This window comes from Mus pahari, chromosome 6 (genome assembly GCF_900095145.1).
Source record: "Mus pahari chromosome 6, PAHARI_EIJ_v1.1, whole genome shotgun sequence".
Lineage (NCBI taxonomy): Eukaryota > Metazoa > Chordata > Mammalia > Rodentia > Muridae > Mus > Mus pahari.
The window spans coordinates 83,835,102-83,855,993 of record NC_034595.1 but is presented as its reverse complement, the minus strand read 5'-3'; the positions used below and the strand labels follow the sequence as shown (position 1 = coordinate 83,855,993).

Below are 20,892 nucleotides of genomic sequence, written 5' to 3'. Positions count from 1 at the left end.
ATTAAAGGCGTGTGCACCACGCCCGGCTTTGGCATGGCTGTCGGGTGACCACCTTTTCATGCAGTTCAACTCTAGCAGATACTTTTGAGTCTGAGGTAGGTGGGGCGATTCATCCATGGCTGGAATTGAGATGTTTCTGAAGCCCTGAAGTGTATCCATTAGTAGAGAAACATCATTACATTCAAGTTAAAAAATTTCCCTCTTCCTCTTCTATCCAGCTTTTCCCCAGACCTGGCTCTGGATTCTCCAGGCACTGACCACTTTGTCATCATTGCTCAGCTGAAGGAAGAGGTGGCCACTCTGAAGAAGATGTTGCATCAGAAGGATCAAATGATCTTAGAGAAAGAAAAGAAGGTATGATCATTAACCCTTTCAGACCAGAGGCTTATAAGGTATGATCTGTGGAATGGCGTGTGATGCTTACTCTCTGTTGGTTACCTGTTGGGTACTTGCCATTGCATATAATAATAAACAAATCTTAAAAAGAAGAAAATAAAAGTGTTTGAAAAATAAAAGTGGAGATGGAGAGGGGTTAGATTATTAAAGGCATTAATAATATCAGAATGTATCACAATGTTTATATTCAACCTTACAAAAGAGACAAAGTATTTAACTACATAGCTAGAAAAAAAAAATCAAAGTATGAGTTAATTTTTAAAAATAATAGTTCCAGCAGATACAGTTGCTTGCCACCAAACCCGAAGACCTGAGTTTGATCTCTAGGATCTACATGGTAGAAAGAGGGCGGTGACTTCGTGAGTCTCCCTGACCTCAGCACGCACACTGCGGCAGACACAGGCAAGCACACATCTAAGTAGAGAAGCAAATGGAACTCTGAATGCTTCTAATAAACAGAACAGCTGCAGCAGGTGGCTCAGCTGGCACAGCACTGGCTTCGAAAGCCTGGCAACCTGAACTGGAACCCAGTGGAAAGGTGAGGAGAGAATCAGCCACTTCCATAGCCAGCCTCAGACCTCCACCTGTGTGCTGAGTCACTTGTGTGCCCACGTGAGCTACACACAAGTCACAGGATATACATTTTAAACTAACTAATAAATGAAGGTTGATCGAAGTAGTAAAGCCAGCGTTTCAGAACTGACAGCAGAGATTACTCTCAGAACTCCTCAAACCCAATCACCTTGGAGTGAGCATTTGGGGTTGTTGGCCCTGTCAAATCCTAACACATCGGTGATTTCAGGTTTTTGTTGATATTGTTTTGGGTGTGTTTGTTTTTGAGACAGTCTTGCTATAATGCCTAGGCTGGCCTTGAGTTCAGGGTAGCCTCCTGCTTTGGCCTCTTGACTGCTTAGATTATACTTCTGCACTACCGCTTCGACCAGCTGAAACGTTCACTCAGAGTCGGAGGAGGTGGTGTGGCGCTGAAGCATGGGAGAATGTGTGCCTTCCCTCGACTCTACCTCACTGCTTGCTGACCTTGGGAGGCCGAGGCAGAATTCTTGCCTCTAGGATTTTGAAGATGGCCTAGAAAATGAATCCCCACCCCACCCTACCCCCCAAAAAAATAGAAAGAAAGAAAGAAAGAAAGAAAGAAAGAAAGAAAGAAAGAAAGAAAGAAAGAAAGAAAGAAAGAAAGAAGAAAGAAAGAAAGAAAGAAAGAAAGAGAAAGAAAGAAAGAAAGGGAGGAATTGAAGAGGAGAAGGGGAGGAAGAGGAAAGGGGGAAAGGTGGTGAGCTCAGGAGCTTGTGACCCTTCAGCAGAGCCATAAGGAAAAGGAACGCTGTGTGGCTTTGATGACGGGTGGTTGTGCAGGGGGCCCTGGGTTCCAGTGAACTGCAAGACAGTGTTTAGTCCTGAAACCAAGGCAGTTACTTTCATCAAGGTGTTCCTTCTAGCCTCTCTGGTGTTTTCCTTCAGATCACGGAGCTGAAGGCTGATTTTCAGTACCAGGAGTCTCAGACTCGGGCCAAAATGAACCAAATGGAGAAAACCCACAAGGAGGTGACAGAGCAACTGCAGGTGAGCGAGTGTGTGCTGGCCGCCTGTGCCGGTTGTGTTTGATAACCATGCCTAGATTGCTTTTTCCCCACGTACGGAGTGCACGGACCCCTTTAGACAGCTTTTATTGTTTGGAGTTGGGTGTGTTTTCATCTTTTTCCCTTAAGAACTGGAGTTAATGGATGTAGTTTTGATTTCTTTAATTCAGCAGCCGTGAGTCCAGGTATCTGCATTATAGATTTGCCTGTCCTGCTCACCAAGGCTTATGGTGGGCTTGGGTTGGGTACATCTTCTTTCTGTAACAGTAGTCACCACGAGGTCAAGGCTCACCATGCGCCTCTGCCAGATCCTTTTGTACTTAACCCGTATCAAGTCCGGGAGTTTGCTGTTGTTCTCTTCTCAGGATCACTTCCTGCCTCAAGTTCCCTCTTTATACCTACACAGACAGCTAGCTAGCTTTCTTCCTTTCTTTCTTTTATTATTGTTTGTTTGTTTGTTTGTTTGTTTGAGACACAGTTTCTCTGTGTAGCCCTGACTGTCCTAGAACTCACTCTGTACACCAGACTGGCTTTGAACTCAAGAGATCCAACTGCTTCTGCTTCTGCCTCCCAAGTGCTGGAATTAAAGGCGTGTGCCACACACACACACACACACACACACACACACAGAGAGAGAGAGAGAGAGAGAGAGAGAGAGAGAGAGAGAGAGAGAGAGAGAGAGCTTGTGTTGATTTTTGAGGCCCTGGCTGTCCTAGAACTCGAGACTAAGGTAGTTTCTGCCTTTCTCTGCCTCCCAAGTGCTGGGATTAAATGTGTGCACCACCACCACCCAGTTATCATTGTTACTATTATTCATTAAACTCATTCTGCATTAAAACCACATTCTATCCTGTGGAAACTGAGTGTGTACTGACTTTATTTTTATTATTTTTAGGCCAAAAACCGAGAGCTTCTGAAACAGGCAGCTGCCTTGTCTAAGAGCAAGAAATCTGAGAAGTCAGGCACCATAACGTCTCCGTGAAGACCTCCGTGAAGGCTCCCAGCAACAACAGCCAACGTTCCCGGGTCAGGGTTGGTGACCTGGCTGGTCTCTGGGAAGTGCGCTTTCCTACAGAATCTCTTATTTTCTTACCTTACCCCTCTTTGTTCGGATGTAGTGGGCTGCAAGGGAACACCTGGTCTGTGCCCTGTTATGGCTGCATGCTGAGCGCTTAGGGTCCCAGATTTCCTTCTTTCCTCCTCCCGCGCCGCCCCTCCCCACCCCGTGCTTCTCTCTCTCTCTCTCTCTCTCTCTCTCTCTCTCTCTCTCTCTCTCTCTCTCTCTGTTTTAGTACTCTGTTTTCCATAGTGGTCACTGCTCAGTGTCATGTGCAGAGTGTCTGTCCACCATCCCACCTGCCATCCCCATGAGCAAGCAGTCTGACGTCAGCTGTACATCACTGCCGCCCCCAACCTCAAAAACTGCCACCTGGAGACTCTGTGCAGTGAGGGAGGCTTTTTCTCACCAATAAACCTTTTGCTTCAGGGTATACTCTTGGGTTTTTTCCAGGTATATTATGTATGACCTTTGTACTATGTATAGACAGAGTTTTATTTATTTTTTAAAAAGGAAACCTTTTCTTGATAAAGGAATGATGGCAGCCTGCTAGTTCTTGTAAAAGTGATGCCTCTTTAAAAAAAGAAAAAAAAAAAATCCAGTCCCGTTTCCTAGCTTTAGTAAAAGAAGGCAATCTTTTCTTTCTTATTACCTTAGAGTCTTGATGCTGAGGTAATGTTAGAGGCGTACGTGTGGAGCTAAGTGCCTTTTGGAGGACCCCATGGAAGAGCGCTTGAGGAGATGCTTAAGGAAGGTTGCTAAGTTTGACCAGTCTGTCTTTAAGTAGGGCAGAAAGACGGTTGTCCAGGTTGTACTGGACACTTCCTCCTCTACCCACCCCTCCTCCTCCTTCTACATAATTTTAAATTCCCACACTGCCACTTCTTTTTTAAAAATATTCCTGTTTCTTGCTACATCAGCTGTCGTACCAGGTTGTTATCACAACCTGGGTCTTTGGTTTTGTTTTTTAACTTGAGCAGATTCAAGCGGGATAAGATGTGCACTACTGTGCGTTTCCGAGGGCCGGCATGGGTTGCTTGGGTGCAGGCTGTGGGGAGAACCTCATTGTACCTCCCTTTCTCTCACCTCATCCTGCGTGCTCCCTGTTCTTAGTGGAATGTTCAGAAAGCACGCACTTGTGGGAGCAGAAGGCTGTGCCCTTGTCCCTGTCTGACTCGGTAGTTGTGGGAAGGAGCCGAGCCCTCCATCTTTGTTAAAGAACTAGAGATGGGGAGTATGTGCTGGGACACAGAGCAAACCCTGCAGAGCTAGAGCGGATCCTGAAGGCAGTGACATTGGGACAGACAGGGTCACTGTTCACCTGCTCTGTAGTCTGAGATTATACTCTCCAAAGAGTCACATGCACACAGGTGAGCAGCGGTCCTCGTACGAGTGGCTCTTCCTGACAGGAGATTGTGTATCACTGTGGTCGGGAGTGCAATTTTCCCTTCTAAGCAGGGAAAACTGCCGTGCTAAATCATTTTGTAACTTTCCAAATGAGAAACTTCTAGGTAAAGATAAACTATCATTCAATATTTTTCAGATGCATTTGCATTGGCTGTGGGGAAAAGATGGTAGAAAAAGAATAACAGTCATGGTTTCTTCAACAAAAAGTAAGACTGAGAAATTGTTGGTGTGGTGTGACAATATACAAAGGCTTACTTAGTTTTATACTAAACCTTTTTTAAGGTCTTAGCATTTAATATTCAGCAAATCCACACATTTTCTAAACTACCATGAGCTCCTGAAAGATAGAGGGACCTCAGTCCTGAAATGTTGATTTTTTTTTTTAAATCATGACAGCATTTTACCATGTAATTGAGTAACTTTTGGTAACACCTTCTGTTTCTTTGTATGTTTGTAATAATGGACATTTTAAAACATAGGAATGTTTGGTTTGTACAGACTTTGACAAATGTGTGTTAATAAAAATTCATACTGACTCGGATGCACGTTGTGATTCAGTTGCTGGGTTGTTTTCCCCCACCTCTCATCTCCCTGCCTTGCTTTCCCTCCCCGTCTCTCCTCCCTTCTTTTCATCTGTGTTGGGATGGAACCCAGGGCCTTACGAGGTCAGCAAACTGAACCCCTGAGCTGCTCCTGGCCCACGTGTTTGTTCTTGTTGATTCTCCTAGTGATATATTCTCCTGTGTCCTGACACCCTAAAAATAGTTTAGCCTGTTTTAGACTACTAGGGAATTGAACAGCTGTCAGGAGTAACAGAAGGGTCTAGCTGCTGTTACTATAAGATAATGACCCACAGAAACAGGGTATGGGGAGGGGGATGATGCAGAATCGCTTTGTTTCTGGGGGAACGCACCTGTTCCCCAAAGCAGGATATTGGCTAGGTAAAAAGTTCAGCAGGAGGAACAGAACAGAATGAGTTGATAGATACCTGTCCACACGATCTATAGCTATTTGTTCTTAACTGGGGATAGTACTTTCCCATAGAGGCCTCAACTTTTCCCCACAAAAACCTCAACTAAGCTAGAACTTTTCCACTAAGGCCAAGACTTTGTAAGTAAGCACTTAAGGCTGACAAGGCAGTTAACATTCAAACAGGGTCGCTCCCAACACTGAATTAAAGTTGTGTGCCACCACACTGCACACCATCTTCTGTTTCTTATGCATATCCGTGTTTTGCCTGCATGCACATGTATGTGGTATCCACTGAGGCCAGGAGGGGATCAAATCTCCCGGAATGGAGTTACAGGCCCTGTGGCTCCTAGGTCCTCTGGAAGAGCACCCAGTGGTCTCAACAGCCATCTCTCCACCTCCACCTCTTTGTTACTTGAGACAGAAGGTGATAGAAAGACAAGTTAGAGTGAACCTTGCCCCCTTCCCCTCCTCCTCCTCTCCTCTGCTGAGCCTTATGTGTATTAGGTGTTCTACCATTAAGACTCATCTCCAGCTCCGGTCACTCTTTTTTACCTCCGTTAAATTTTACCATCAGCTGAGCAACGTGACACATGCCTGCAATCCCAGCTCTTGGGACTAGGTGAGTTTTTAAGTCACTCTGGGCTTCAAACTGAGACCTTGAGCCTGGCATGACGGGACATGCCTGCAACCCAGCAGAAATGGGGGAGGTTGAGGTCAGGATGGAAGCTGCTATGGATCACAGTTTGTAAGATAGCTGGAACTACAGAGTGAGACCCTGACTCAAAAAAGGAAAGAAAAAGGGGAAAAAAAAAAAAAAAAAAGGAAGTCCAGCCTGCCTGTTAAAAGTCAGCAAAACAGAACTTTATTTTCTGGTTATTTTCATTTTAGCTAATTTTTTAAAAAAAAAGATTTATTCATTTATTAAATGTAAGTACACTGTAGCTGACTTCAGACACTCCAGAAGAGGGTGTCAGATCTCGTTACGGGTGGTTGTGAGTCACCATGTGGTTGCTGAGATCTGAACTTATGACCTTCAGAAGAACAGTCTGTGCTTTTAGCCGCTGAGGCATCTCTCTAACCCTTAGCTAATTCTTTATAACCAATTAATTTTCCAAATAATTAATTGTGATTGTTTTCCTCTTGAACTAATTATAGGCCCAACAGTATTAGAAACTCTCAGTCTTTGGTATAAATATATATATTTTCTCTCTCTTTTTTTCCTTTGAGACAAGTTCTCTCTATGTCACCCTGATTGTCCTGGAATCAGCTATGTAGACCAGGCTAGCCTCCTGAGTGCTAGGATTAAAGTGTATCACTATGCCCAGCCTTACAGGTTTTCTCTTCTGCAAGAGTTTCTAATTTATCTTCCCTAAATGTTGGCTTTTGTTCCTGTTCTCCTTCCTCCCTCTCTTCCCAAGCTTCACCACTGAGCGCTACCCCAGCTCTACTTACATCTTGGTGTAAACTAATGTGCACTAAGCCAAATATAAAAGCACAAGTGTTTTTCCTCAACAAATAACCCTGAAAGATAGTCAAATCCGAGTGAGTTGCGGTGGCACTCCCTGCACGTGGGATGTAGCAGCCTGCAGATCTCCATGAGTTTGGGGCTATGCTTGAACCTTGTCTGCATCACAAGTTCCAGGGCTACATAGACCCTGTCTCTAAACAAACAAACAAATATCAAAGTAGGGGGAAAAATTCATGGAGTGAGACAGCACATGCTTTACAACAATGGCAGCAACATGAAACTATAAAAACCAGAATGTGATATCTGGTGGATAAAGAAAGAACATAAGCTAAAACTTTCTGGGGCAATGAAGATGCTGCCTCTCTGTTTGACAGGACTGGTATTTACAGGACTGAACAAATATTGACCCATTGAAACTAAATACTTCCTATTGCATCCCATTGCAAAGCAGTTCTAATTCACTTCTAGTTCTAATTCAAGTTCTGAGAAATGATGTTCAGTCTTAGAAGATGCTGCTGTGAGCGAATCTTTTAGGCAGGACTACAGGGTATGTATGAATCCTGGCTTCTGCTTAATGGCATTACAACATCAGGAATCTCAGAGTGTTTTTCTTATCTGTACCAAAAAAAGCAAATCAAACCTCAATGGGGACAAATCCTGGGACAATTGCTTCTGTTAATTAACAAATGGACTGATGCTGAGCAATCTGAATCTCTAAAGTCCTAGATTGTCGGAAATTTGGTTTTGAGATGTCTATAAGAACAGGATTTTTTTTTTAACCTGGAAGGTTTGAGTTATTTGGGCAGAGGAGCCTCCTGGGTTTCTAAGGAAGGTGTAGAGCTTCAGATAAGAAATTTCCAACAAGAGCATCCCACATTTATCTTCACACAGTAGTTTCCAAGGAAACAGGATCCTGAGCCGCCTTGATAGCTCAAGCCTGCTAATAATCCCTTTACACAGCCCAGTGTGCTTTGAAGCGATCAGAATACGATTCTAGGTTGGAGACCATCTCAGTGGGAACTCCCACCTGGCAGGCTCACCCTAAGGACATGCATGATCCACACTGCTGCAGAAACCAAACCGAAACAAAGAGGTGAAGCCCACCCCTGTCCCCCTGTTTCTTTTCGGTTTAACTTGCATCCCCTCTTTTCCGCACAAACAGATAACTTCCTCTCACCTGGTAATCTGGTGACAAAGTGTGTGCTTTCCCTTGCAGCAATGAATGTGACTTTGTCCGATCACCAGTTTTCATTAGGCACACATTATCATGGGGATCACTGTGCATTAAAAAAAAAAAAAAAGTTTCCAACACACGGCATCTAAACAGTACTTAAATGATCAAGTTGGGACTGTCTGTGGCGGGAGTATACCTCAGTTGGCAAATTGTTTGTCTTGCAAGGATGAGGGCCAGAGTTTGATCCTCAGCGCCCTCATTTCAAAAGCCTGACAAATACTTAGAACCTAGAGGTGGGGAGGCAGAGACAGGCAGATCCCTGGGGCTAACCATTGATCCAGGCCAGGCTAGTTGGCAAGTTTCAGGTCAGTGAAAAAGATACTTTAAAAAAAAAAGAAAGAAAAAAAAAAAAGAAATTTGCAAAGAGCAGAGGCTAGGGAGAGCTCCTTCACGTTGCTAAAGTGCTGCTCAAGGCCGAGCAGCTGAATTTGGATCCCCAGCACCCACATAAAAGTAGGGTGTGGCCCACTTAGCTGCACTCTCACTGCTGGGAGACAGGATCCCTGGGGCTCTCTGGCCAGCTAGTGACTCCAGGTTCAGAGAGAGTCCCTGTCTCAAAAAAAGATGGAGAGTGTTTGAGGAAGAGGCCAGACCACAGCCTTTAGCTCCCCCTTCCCGCTCCCCGGTCATACACACACACACACACACACACACACACACACACACAAATGCATTAGAGGAAGTCAACACTGGAGGAATGCCATCCAAGGGTTGTCCTCCACTTGTGTGTGCACAGATGCACACGCACCTGCAAAGAAATATACCAGCGCGCGCGCGCACACACACACACACACACACACACACACACACACACACACACACGGGATAGTAGAATTAGCCAGGTATGTTTGCATCTATAATCCAAGCACTGGGGGGGCTGAGGCAATAGGATTGTGGTGGATCTGGAGTAAACCTGAACAGAGGGATACCTTGTCTCAAATCACAATCCCTCCACATGCAAAAAACAATACACAAGTTGTTTATTGAGGTGAATTTATATACTTCAAGAAATGACCTGACTCTAAAGCACAGTGTATTTAATCTCCCTCAACTTTTGTCATTTCAAAGGCATCATATATAATATTTCTAGTGGTGTACCATAAAATTATCAATATAATAAAACACATCTATAGGACTGGAGAGATGACTCAGTGGTTGGTTAAGAGCAAGTACTACTAGCTGGGTAGTGGTGGCAACACCTTTAATCACAGCACTCTGGAGGCAGAGAGAGACAGAACTCTGAGTTCAAGATCAGCTTGGTCTATAGAGTTCTAGGAGAGCCAAAACAAAACACAAATAAGCGAAGCAAGCAAGCTCTGCTCTTGCAGAGCCCTTGCGTTCAATTCCCAGCAGCAAGTTGTACAACTCACACTGCCTGCAACTCCAGCTCTGAGACCTTCTGTTTTTGTTGTTGTTGTTGTTGTTGTTGTTGTTTTGTATTGTTTTGTTTTTTAAGACAGGGTTTCTCTGTATAGCCCTGGCTGTCCTGGAACTCACTTTGTAGACCAGGCTGACCTCGAATTCAGAAATTCGCCTGCCTCTGCCTCCCGAGTGCTGGGATTAAAAGCATGAGCCACTATGCCTGGCATTGCCTCTGCGTCTTGAGTGCTGGAACTAAAGGTGTGTGCCACCATGGGGCTGCCACCACCATTTGGCTACTGCCAGGTGTTTGTTTGTTTGTTTGTTGTTGTTAAGAACAATGTAAGGACGTACCCAGCTATGTGTTAATTTATTCTTTTTTTCTTTTGTAGGCAAGTGGTATATTATATATCATTTTTTTTCCTTTGAGACTGTTTTATACAGTTCAGATTAGCCTTGACTTTGCCCCATAACTGAAGATGACCTGGAGAGTTTCTGATCTTCCTCCTGCCTCCTCTATCTCAGGAGTGTTGGGATTGCAGGCATGCTCCACCAAACCTGTGTTTGTTTGTTTTAAAGTTAACTTCCTTATTTATGTGAGTGTTTGCCTGCATATATATCTGTGCGCCGCCGCCAGTGTGTCTGGTGCTCTCAGAAGCCAGCCTTGGATCCTGTGAAATTAGAGTTAGAGTTGGTTATGAGCCACCAAGTGGATGCTGGGAATTGAACCCCTGTCCTCTTCAAGATTTGGCTTGGAACTCACTCCTTAGCCAAGGCCCACTTGGAACTTGTGACATTCCTGCCCCCGCTTCCTGAGAGCTGAGGCTACAGGCTTGCAGCATTGTGCCCAGCAGAAAGCACACATTCTCTTACCGCACAATTATTACATGCTTGGCCATGTAATAATGAAGACCTTAGGTAGGCTTTCTAAATAGCCCTTGGGCTGAGCTACAGGAGGTCCCTGATGCTATGCCGGATGATGTCATGGTCTTTTGCAGCTTCTTTTGTGCTGCAGCTTCTCCAGCAGGCTGGTCTTTTGCACTCGAGTTAGGAAAGACTGTTTTTGTTTTTTGGGTTTTTTTCCCCCCTTTTTCCTTTTTTATTTTCTCCTTCTCTTGTGTGTGTGAGTGTGTGTGTGTGTGTGTGTGTGTGTTTTGCCTATGTGTATATCTGTGCACTATGTACATACCTGGTGCCCTCAGAGGCCAGAAGAGGGTGTCAGATCCCCTCCAACTAGAGTTACAGACTATTGTAAACCTCTCGGTGGGTGCTGGGAAGTAAACCTGGGGTCCTCAGGAAGAGCAGCCAGTGTTGTTAACCACTGCGCCATCTCTCCAGGCCTGGAAGGCTGTTTCATCCGGATTCTTTACCTCTTGTTCTAGGATCGTGTCAGGGACTTGATGTGCTCTGCAGCTTTCTGGGTCTGTCCTCGTCCTCATTGTCCTGAAGCTTGTACAGAATGTTCTCCGCAGATCTGGGGCTCCACGAGACTGGAGGTGACTCTCAACAAGTAGGTATCCCCTCGGAGGAAGACATTGCAGGAGGACCTGGGGACATATGCTCGATCATATGTCAGCTGTTCCATGCCACTGTGAGATGAGGTCTAAGCTTGGAACCACATCCTCCCCTCGTGCTTTCACATGATAATTATTTATTGAATATTGAGTATTTGCAAGGAGGGCCATTGTGTTTCTGTGAGAGATGCACAGATGAAACCACTTTTAACTTTATATGGATGAAGAAAGCAGTAACTGTACTTTTTTTTTTTTTTTTTGGTTTTGGTTTTTCGAGACAGGGTTTCTCTGTATATCCCTGGCTGTCCTGGAACTCACTCTATAGACCAGGCTGGCCTCGAACTCAGAAATCTGCCTGCCTCTGCCTCCCGAGTGCTGGGATCAAAGGCGTACGCCACCACGCCCGGCAGTAACTGTACTTTTAATTTCTGGAGAGACAATGACTTTCACAATTTCAGTTTCAACAGCATCAAATGTTAAAAAAAGAACAGGGCAGTTGTGGGGAAAACATGTGAAGGAGTGTTTTCCTGAAGTAAATACAGTTGAAAGGCTAAGGCAGACACATGAAGGAACGTTTCACTGAAGCAGACACAGGAGAGAGGATGTTCTGCTAAAGCAAGCAGTGAAAGGACACGTGATGAAGGATTCTTTGGAACAACACACGTATCGGTCTGCCTTACATTGCGTAGTTGAGCTGCATTTATCGGGACTCTGAGAACTCAGGCTAATTGGATGCATGCACTGAGGCATGGCACATGGAGGGCACGTGATGTTTGGATGGTATAAATAGAACTCTGTGGAGTGACAGAGACAGAACTTGGCTTGCTGGTACAGCTAGCTGTGCAATGCTTGTGGGTCTCGCTTCTTCATTGATCTTCACTTCCCTTCTCTTCGTGTCCCTCTGCGTCCCTCCTGCTGACTTGTGAAGAGGCTGAGACCTAGCTGTCTCTGCTAGGTTGTGTCACCGCTCTTGCTAACCCAACTGAAGTGTTTGCGAGTGGATTGAGCTGCCGCCTCTGCCCGCTGACCTGTGAACAGAACTGCCAATTTCCAGACAACACAGACAAGAGTTGCTCCAAAGAACCTTTCTAAACAGGTCCAATTCCCCCATATCTTTATCTTTCTACAACCTCTGCTAGGTGGTAGGCTACAAGGGAGGTTAACACATTTAAGAACCATCATTAAAAATAAAGTTTGGCCAGGCATGGTGGCACACCCCTTTAATCCCAGCACTCGGGAGGCAGAGGCAGGCGGATTTCTGAGTTCGAGGCCAGCCTGGTCTACAGAGTGAATTCCAGGACAGCCAGGGCTACACAGAGAAACCCTGCCTCAAAAAAACAAAATAATAATAACAATAATAATAATAAGAAGAAGAAGAAGAAGAAGAAGAAATAAAAAAATAAATAAAAATAAAGTTTGATCTCGAAAAACCAAAATAAAAAAATAAATAAATAAAGTTTGAAAAAAATTAAAGTTACATACAAGTGTACCCCCACACACGAATACACATGTATACACACACACACACACACACACACACACACAGCCATGCATGCATGCATTTGTACACCCACACACACACACGAAACTGAAAAAAGAAAAATATATAGTTTAATATGCGGTGGCACTGTGTTATTATAAAAAATATCTCTTCCATGGGCCTCAGCCAAAGTTAATAATACTGCCCCGGTTTACAATTGTTAATGGCTACTGTTACAATCAGTGCTGCTCATTGTAGGGGAGCATGCTTTGAATCTTCCTCGCCCCTGGGATAAGACCCTAGACTCAATCAACTAAAAGGTTTATTGATTATTGCTAGCAGGACAACAATCTCTAAGCTAGACTTGAGATTGCTGTGAGAAGGATGTAAGGGGAGAATTTTTAAAAGAAATTTAAAAAAAAAGTATTTTATATTTCATAAAGACACTGTCGCTGTCTTCAGACACACCAAGAGAGGGCATCAGATCCCATTACAGATGGTTGTGAGCCACCATGTGGTTGCTGGGAATTGAATTCAGGCTTTCCAGAAGAGCAGTCAGTGCTCTTAACCAATGAGGGAAGAATTTCTCAGGGGAAAAACCGCAAGAAGACTTTGAGCATCTGCACAGGCAGGTCAAGAGCCGTTTTGCGCTGCTTAGATTATGTAGTCAAGGTGACCCAAATATCTGCATAAGCAGGTTACAGAAGACAAAAGCAAGAACAGCTAGGCAAACTGTAACGGTAATAACATGGTCATGGCTTTGCGTTTCAGTGTGTGTGTGTGTTAGGGCTTCTATGTCCCAAAGCAAGTTGGGAGGAAAGGGTTTACTCAGCTTATACTTCCACATTCCTGTTAATCAACAAAGGAAGTCAGGAACTCAAATGGGGCTGTGGCGGGAACCTGGAGGCAGGAGCTGATGCAGAGGCCATGGAGAAGTGCAGTTTATTGGCTTGCCTTTCCATGGCTTGCTCAGCCTGCTTTCTTATAGAACCCAGAACCTCCGGCCTAGGGATGGCCCCACCCATCATGGGCTGGGTCCTCCCTCCCCCTTGTTCACTAATTGAGAAAAATGCCATATGGCTGAATTTCATGGAGTCGTTTTCTCGTGGGAGGCTCCTTCCTCTCTGATGACTCTAGCTTGTGTCAAGTTTACTCACAAAACCAGCCAGCACAGTGGCTTATTGAGTCAGGGTCATTGGGAACTTATCTTCCAGAACTTGGAGTCATTGATAAATGGCTAGTGAATACCAAGATGGACACCTAGCATAAAATGGAGGCATTTATTTATTTATTTATTTATTTTCTTTTGAGACAGGGTTTCTCTGTGTAGCCCTGGCTGTCCTGGAACTCACTTTGTAGACCAGGCTGGCCTCAAACTCAGAAATCTGCCTGCCTCTGACTCCCAAGTGCTGGGATTAAAGGCGTGCGCCACCATGCCCGCCTTATTTATTTATTTATTTATCATTACACCAGCACTTGGGAGGCAACGGCAGCTCGATTCAGGCCAGCCAGGGCTACACACTGAGACTCCGTCTCAAAAAACCATAACAACGACAAGACAACAACAACAAAAACCAAACAATTTTTAAAAAGATTTAAAAGTCTTAAAAGTGCTATCCTACTGTATAATCAGCCTATTTGTGGAGCCTACCCTTAAGAGACCAAAATACAAATTACAAAATACAAAAAACAACCTGCTTTATTTGCTCTGGATTTTCTACAAAATCTACTTTTATAGCCTAAGTTATACATAGCTGCAATCTTAAGTTATGTGCTCTCCATGCTGTTGACATAGAGTAATGCATGTGCATTGTGACAATCATTAGCTGGAAACAGAAAATAGGTGGAAGGCAGCTTTAGAAAGTGAGAATCTGGGGCTGATGAGATGGCTCAGTGGGTAAGAGCACCGACTGCTCTTCCAAAGGTCCTGAATTCAAATCCCAGCAACCACATGGTGGCTCACAACCATCCCTAACGAGGTCTGACGCACTCTTCTGGAGTGTCTGAAGACAACTACAGTGTACTTACGTATAATTAATAAATAAATCTTTAATAAATAAATAAATAAATAAATAAATAAATAAATAAATCTTAAAAAAAAAAAAAAGAAAAATAGGTGGAAGGCGGCTTTAGAAAGTGAGAATCTGGGGCTGGAGAGACGGCTCAGTGGTTAAGAGCACCGACTGTGCTCTTTCTCTTCAACGAGGCGGCCGAGCAGACGCCAACATGCAGATCTTCGTGAAGACCCTGACGGGCAAGACCATCACTCTTGAGGTCGAGCCCAGTGACACCATCGAGAATGTCAAGGCCAAGATCCAAGACAAGGAAGGCATCCCACCTGACCAGCAGAGGCTGATATTCGCCGGCAAACAGCTGGAGGATGGCCACACCCTCTCGGACTACAACATCCAGAAAGAGTCCACCTTGCACCTGGTGCTGCGTCTGCGCGGTGGCATCATTGAGCCATCCCTTCGTCAGCTTGCCCAGAAGTACAACTGTGACAAGATGATCTGCCGCAAGTGCTACGCACGCCTGCACCCTCTTGCAGTCAACTGCCGCAAGAAGAAGTGCGGCCATACCAACAACCTGCGCCCCAAGAAGAAGGTCAAATAAAGCTGGGGTCATACCTGGCCTGTGACCCCGGGACCAAATAAAGTCCTCTTCTGTCGACTGGAGCAGTAAAAAAAAAAAAAAAAAAAGAGCACCGACTGCTCTTCCAGAGGTCCTGAGTTCAAATCCCAGCAACCACATGGTGGCTCACAACCATCTATAATGGGATCTGATGCCCTCTTCTGGTGTGTCTGAAGAGAGCAATGGTGTATTCATATACATAAAATAAATAAATCTTATTTTTTTAAAAAAGTAAGTGAGAATCTACCATAAAAGTAAGAATCTGGTCGGGCGTGGTGGCGCATGCCTTTAATCCCAGCACTTGGGAGGCAGAGGCAGGTGCATTTCTGAGCCTGGAGTAAGAATCTACTATAAACTATGGCAGCAGTATTTGAACAAAGTGTCTTGTGTCTTTCATTCCTTCTCCCATGCTTTCTGGGCTGATTGAGAGATACAGGGCAGCAGCCTTTGGGACAGATGATGGAAGGCACGGGAGAGTGAAGGAGAGGATTCAGCCTCAGCTGCTCACTCTCGGTTAAAGGACACACAGGGGAAGTGTTTGATTTCTGTCTTTAATGTGACACCAGGGTATTATTAGTGACTCAGAGTTTATGAATATATTCAAACTGATACATTTCAGGGCCTCATGTGAGGAATCTAATCTGTTAAACCTGTGCAGTACAACATAGGGTTTGACATAAAACGATGAATCATAAGGTGTTAGCTTTTTTTGTGTATGTGTTGTTGTGTGTGAATGGTGCACGCACATATATACACAGGTGCGTGAGCCTGTGTGTGCACACTCAGAAGATATAGAATTTTTTTTTCTCTTGCTCTTTGCATTAATGCCTTGAGACAGGCTCTTTCACTGATCTTTGGCTAAGCTGGCTGAGTAGTGAACTCTGGGGACCCACATTTATCTGTTCCCTAATGTCTGTTCGTAGGCCTGTGCAATGATGTCCAGCTTTTTAAAAATTTATTCATTTTATGTATATGAGTGTTTTTGCCTATATGTTAGTGTATGTACCTACCATGTGTGTGCCTGGTGCCTGAAGAGGCCAGAAGAGGGCATCAGATCTTCTGAACCAACATTTTATTATTTTTCTTTTTAAGATTTATTTATTTATTTAATGAATATGAGTGCACTGTAGCTGTTTCAAGCACACCAGGAGAGGGCATTGGATCCCATGACAGAGCCACCATGTGGTTGCTGGGAATTGAATTCAGGACCTCTGGAAGAGCAGTCAGTACTCCAGCCTGGTTTTTGGGTTTTCAAGACAGAGTTTCTTTGTGTGGCCCTGGCGGTTCTGGAACTCACTCTGAAGAATAGGTTGGCCTCAAACTCTGAAATCTGCCTGCCTCTGCCTCTGTACACTGTAGCTGTTCTTGGATGCACCAGAAGAGGGCATCAGATCTCATTAGGGGTGGTTGTGAGTCACCATGTGGTTGCTGGGATTTGAACTCAGGACCTTTGGAAGAACAATCAGTGCTCTTACCTGCTGAGCCATCTCACCAGCCCCTGCCTCTGCTTCTTGAGTGCTAGGATTAAAGACTTGCACTACCATTTCTGGCTCTTTGTTTTGGTTTGAGATAGGGTCTCACTGTGTATTCCTGGTGGGCCCAGTCTGCCTTCCAAGTGCTGGGATTAAAGTTGTGTGCCACAACTGTCCAGCCAAGATGCCATTGCTTTTAATCCTGGCACTTGAGAGGCAGAGCAAAGAGGTTGGTGGATTTTTGAATTAGAGGCCAGCTTGGTCTACAAAGTAAGTTCCAGGACAGCCAGGGTTACACAGAGAAACCCTGTTTAGAAAAACAAATAAAAAAGCAAACCAAACCAAAAATGTTTAAAGATAAAAATGGGGATGTTTCCTTGCTGTGAAGTGTTTATGAATCAGTGACCTAAGGATTCACACACAGTTGTCTCCCCAAAATTCCATTATTACTTTATTGCTTAATTAGGAGTAGAGGAAGAAATAAAAGTACTTTGAAACCCTTAAAACTCACTTACTGGTTACAGACCTGAATGTCAAGTCTGCTTCATCCTCCCATATTTGAGCCTGGGTTCTCAGAATAGAGCAGAATAGGAAGTAAGGGTTGGGGTGGTCTGGTACATTTTTATGCAAATCAAAATTTCTTGCACGATGTCATGGACTTTGGGGAGATACAACATGGCTAGGAAAACTTATCCAATGGGAACCCCAAATATTTCATCTCATTGTCTTGTCTAGCATGTCCCAAACCTGGAGAGATCTGATATCTAAGTCACTATTTGTCTGGAGTCAAAGCACTTGTCCTGGTGGCTGTTTGGGGAAGCCCTGAGCACTGAATGAAGGAACAACCCTTCATGTCACTAAAGTTAAGACACTAAATTGAGGCAGCATTGATGATCTTAAAACCCACTTCTCCAAAAGGGCTTGGCTTCCAGTAGTGAGAAGAACAGATAGGGTTAGATGCAGGTCCTTCCAAGGAGAATGGTGCCTCAATTTCCCCTAGGGTCTCCCCAAAGATGGCATCTGGAAGAGGCTTTTCTACCAGCAGGGGAGGACAGCATCAATTTTTTTTAGTTTTTAAAAATCATTTATTTACACCGGGCAGTGGTGGCGCACGCCTTTAATCCCAGCACTCGGGAGGCAGAGACAGGCAGATTTCTGAGTTTGAGGCCAGCCTGGTCTAAAAAGTGAGTTCCAGGATAGCCAGGGTTATACAGGGAAACCCTGTCTCGAAAAGCCAAAAAAAAAAAAAAAATTTATTTAATGTATATATGAGTACAGTGCAGCTATCTTCAGATACATCAGAAGAGGGCATCAGATCTCATTACACTCACTTTGTAGACCAGGCTGGCCTGCAACTCAGAAATCCGCCTGCCTCTGCCTCCCAAGTGCTGGGATTAAAGGCATGNGCCACCACGCCTGGCAGAAAGCCTCCTTCCTGTCACACAGCGGGGAGTCAGGCAGTCATCTGCTACTGGAGGAGGGGCTCTGATGTAGTAGGTGAGGTTGGCGAAGGCTGCCCAGTTTTCATAGGTGTGGTGCACATCAAATGCTATCTGGCTGGCAACATATCTCATGACTGAATTCCGCAGGAAGGGAATGGTTTCCATTTGTTTGGAGTGTGAGACAGGCTTTCTCTATAACCTTGGCTGTCCTGGAACTCACCTTGTATACCAGGCTGACCTCAAAGGAAGGAAATGTTATTGACCATGTTCCAGAATCCCTTGAAGTGGCTAAGCACTGGGCACACCGTGTTGGCGGTTGGTTTCAGTAGTAACTTTATTCTTATTAGAAATTTAGGTGTTGAACAGTTTTCACCATCGAATCCTGTCGGGTACAACTGCACGTGTACTGGTCCAATCCCATGCTCATGCATTCACCTCGGTTTTGACATGGGTTGGAAAAGCAAGAATTTGCAGGGTTGCCTGAACAGCTGTCCCGCGGGCCGAGAAGCAGGATGCGGGAGCGGCAGGATGCGGGGGCAGCGGGATGCGGGAGCAGCGGGATGCGGATGAGCGTGTTGGCGGCCGGAAGGTCGTGGAACGCGGGGCGCGCCGTCTGGAGGCGACTGGCTGAAGAAGTCCGGTCCTGAGGTTGGCTGCACAGCTGGAGGAAGTCCGGTCTGGCGAGAAGGCTCACCGCCAGCAGTTCAAAAACGAGCCTACTCACCGCCAGTTCCAGCAGCACACGCGCACTGCAGGATGGGGCGGAGCGTGCGCATGCGCACCACGATGGGCGGGGGGTCAGTGCGCACGCAGTCGCGGCCCCTTTCCCCGCCCTTTCTCTTCCCGGTTTTCCCCTCAGCTGCTGGACGCTCGGTCAGTGGCAGCTTCCGGTAGGAGCGCCGCGAAGCGCGACCCGGTCTCTGCTCACTGTCANGTCCTACGGTCCCTTAGACATGTATCGGAACCCCGGGCCGTCGGGGCCTCAGCCCCGGGACTTCAACAGCATCATCCAAACATGCAGTGGCAACATCCAGCGGATCAGCCAAGCCAGTGAGCTCGGGGACCCAGCCGGGAGCGGGGGGCGGCCTGAGGGACAGGCCGTGGTGAAGCTGCCAAGAAGGGGGAGCCCGGTCTGGGTCGCAACTCAGACCACACCTGAGGCCGCCACGAGCCTCCATTCCGGGCGCGGCAAGCTGCCTTTGCCTGGCTCGGCCAGGCTCGGGCCCTTTAGGTCCACACCCCTGTCTCAGGCGTTTTGAGTTCACGGTGTTGGGGGTCAACAGAGGCGACAGCCCGATGGTGGGAGGGAGTGTGTGTGTCATCTCCAGGACTTGTCTTGGCGCAGTGGTCAGCCGAGTTTTTCCTGTCGTCGCCGTCTCCCCACCCACCTTGTTTTCCCCAGTTCCGATCGGGGGTGCTTACTGGTTGCGACTTTAGGTTCACATTCAGCTCAGCGGTTGGGTCCTCGGACATCAGCAACTTTCAATTAAGGGAAGTGGAGAATGCGTGCGTTCGGGTGACTTAATACACTGTGCTTCCTGTAATTAATCTGGACATCAGTCAGTGACTGGTATTTAAGGGACGGGAGGACTCGTGTTTTGTCGCCGAGAAGGCACCGGGAACATTTTAGTTTAGGTTGTCTTTGGTAGCAAAGACGTTTTTCACATTTCAAGCATGAAGATGTCATCTTCTGCCTCTGTGGAGCCACTCTTGTCCACAACTACACACCAAGTAAGAGATGGCAGAGTTGGGCCAATTTTTTTTTTTTTTTTTTTAGATTTATTTATTTTTTATTTATATGCGTACATAGCTGTCTATGTAGCTGTCTTCAGACACACCTGAAGAGGGCATCAGATCCCATTACAGATGGTTGTGAGCCCCCATGTGGTTGCTGGGAATTGAACTCAGGATCTTTGGAAGAGCAGCCAGTGCTCTTAACCGCTGAGCCATCTCTCCAGCCCGTAGCTGCTTACCTTAAAACTCCCTTCTCACCATTAAAGTCTAAGATTGTAGCTAGAGTCAAGTACAGGCTGTTTTTGAGTTTCAGAACCGTCCCAGAGCCCTGGAAACAGAGCAACAGAAGCAGTTTTACTTTAAAATGGTGACAGCCATCGGTGTTGTTTATTATTGTGTTTTTTTGTGAGCTTAGCTATACTCAGTTAATAAGTAGAGTCAGTTCTGAGTTGCAGTTATGTCCTAAGCTTTAAAGCATAAGCTATCACTTTGCTTTTATTTTATTTTTGAGACAGTTTTTCTGTAGCTCTGACTGTCCTGGAACTCACTCTGTAGACCAGGCTGGCTTCAAAATTAGAGATCCACCTCTGCCTCTGCCACCCAAGTGCTGGGATTAACAGTGTGCACCACCACTGCCCGGCTTGTCACTTTGCTTTTAAGTTTAAATGTATACTGTAGGATTTGAGAGGTAGAAGGTTTCAGGTAGGAAGGGTTAGGCCTGGGTATATGGAGATAGGAAGAATATTCAGCTTGTTAACCCAGATATTAAAAACACAATAATATGATTGATGACTAGACAGTATGGCACTCTGTGTCCCAGTTTCCTTTTGTTTAGTAGCTGTTATACAGGTTAAATCAGAAAATTTCTTTTTCAAGGGGCTGGCAAGATGGCTCAGGTAAAGTGCTTGCTGTGTGGGTCTAACAACCTGATTTGAGCCCCAGAACCCGGATGAAGGTGGAAGGAGCAAATTAAGTCCACAGAGCTGTACTCTGACCTCTACATGCAGCCACACTCGTTCCCAGGCACACACATGTGTGTGTTTACATTAGTTTATATGTATGTTCCATATATCATACACACAGAAATAATAATGAAAGAAAATTTTGTGCCAGGTGTTGGTGGGGGGT

General features: G+C 45.4%; 2 protein-coding genes and 1 pseudogene across 4 annotated transcripts in view; all 3 read left to right on the top strand.

Annotated features, from left to right (window-relative positions):
• Fam76a (family with sequence similarity 76 member A) overlaps positions 1–4,992 on the top strand; it is a 24,578-nt gene extending 19,586 nt beyond the window's left edge. For both annotated transcript variants that reach the window (XM_021200543.2, XM_021200541.2), the window contains 3 exons: positions 219–354; positions 1,876–1,977; positions 2,890–4,992. In XM_021200543.2, the coding sequence (XP_021056202.1) occupies positions 219–354; positions 1,876–1,977; positions 2,890–2,976 (325 nt within the window). In that variant the 3' untranslated portion in view covers positions 2,977–4,992. The remainder of the gene's footprint in view (positions 1–218; positions 355–1,875; positions 1,978–2,889) is intronic.
• A 9,682-nt stretch (positions 4,993–14,674) lies between these two features.
• LOC110322831 lies at positions 14,675–15,184 on the top strand (annotated as a pseudogene). The gene has a single exon (XR_003844079.1). The product of XR_003844079.1 is annotated as a ubiquitin-60S ribosomal protein L40 pseudogene (transcript).
• A 3,654-nt stretch (positions 15,185–18,838) lies between these two features.
• The window catches only part of Stx12 (syntaxin 12), a 28,072-nt gene continuing 26,018 nt past the window's right edge, over positions 18,839–20,892 (top strand). The window contains 1 exon segment of the mRNA XM_021199655.2: positions 18,839–19,080. Within this exon segment, the coding sequence (XP_021055314.1) occupies positions 18,984–19,080 (97 nt within the window). The 5' untranslated portion in view covers positions 18,839–18,983.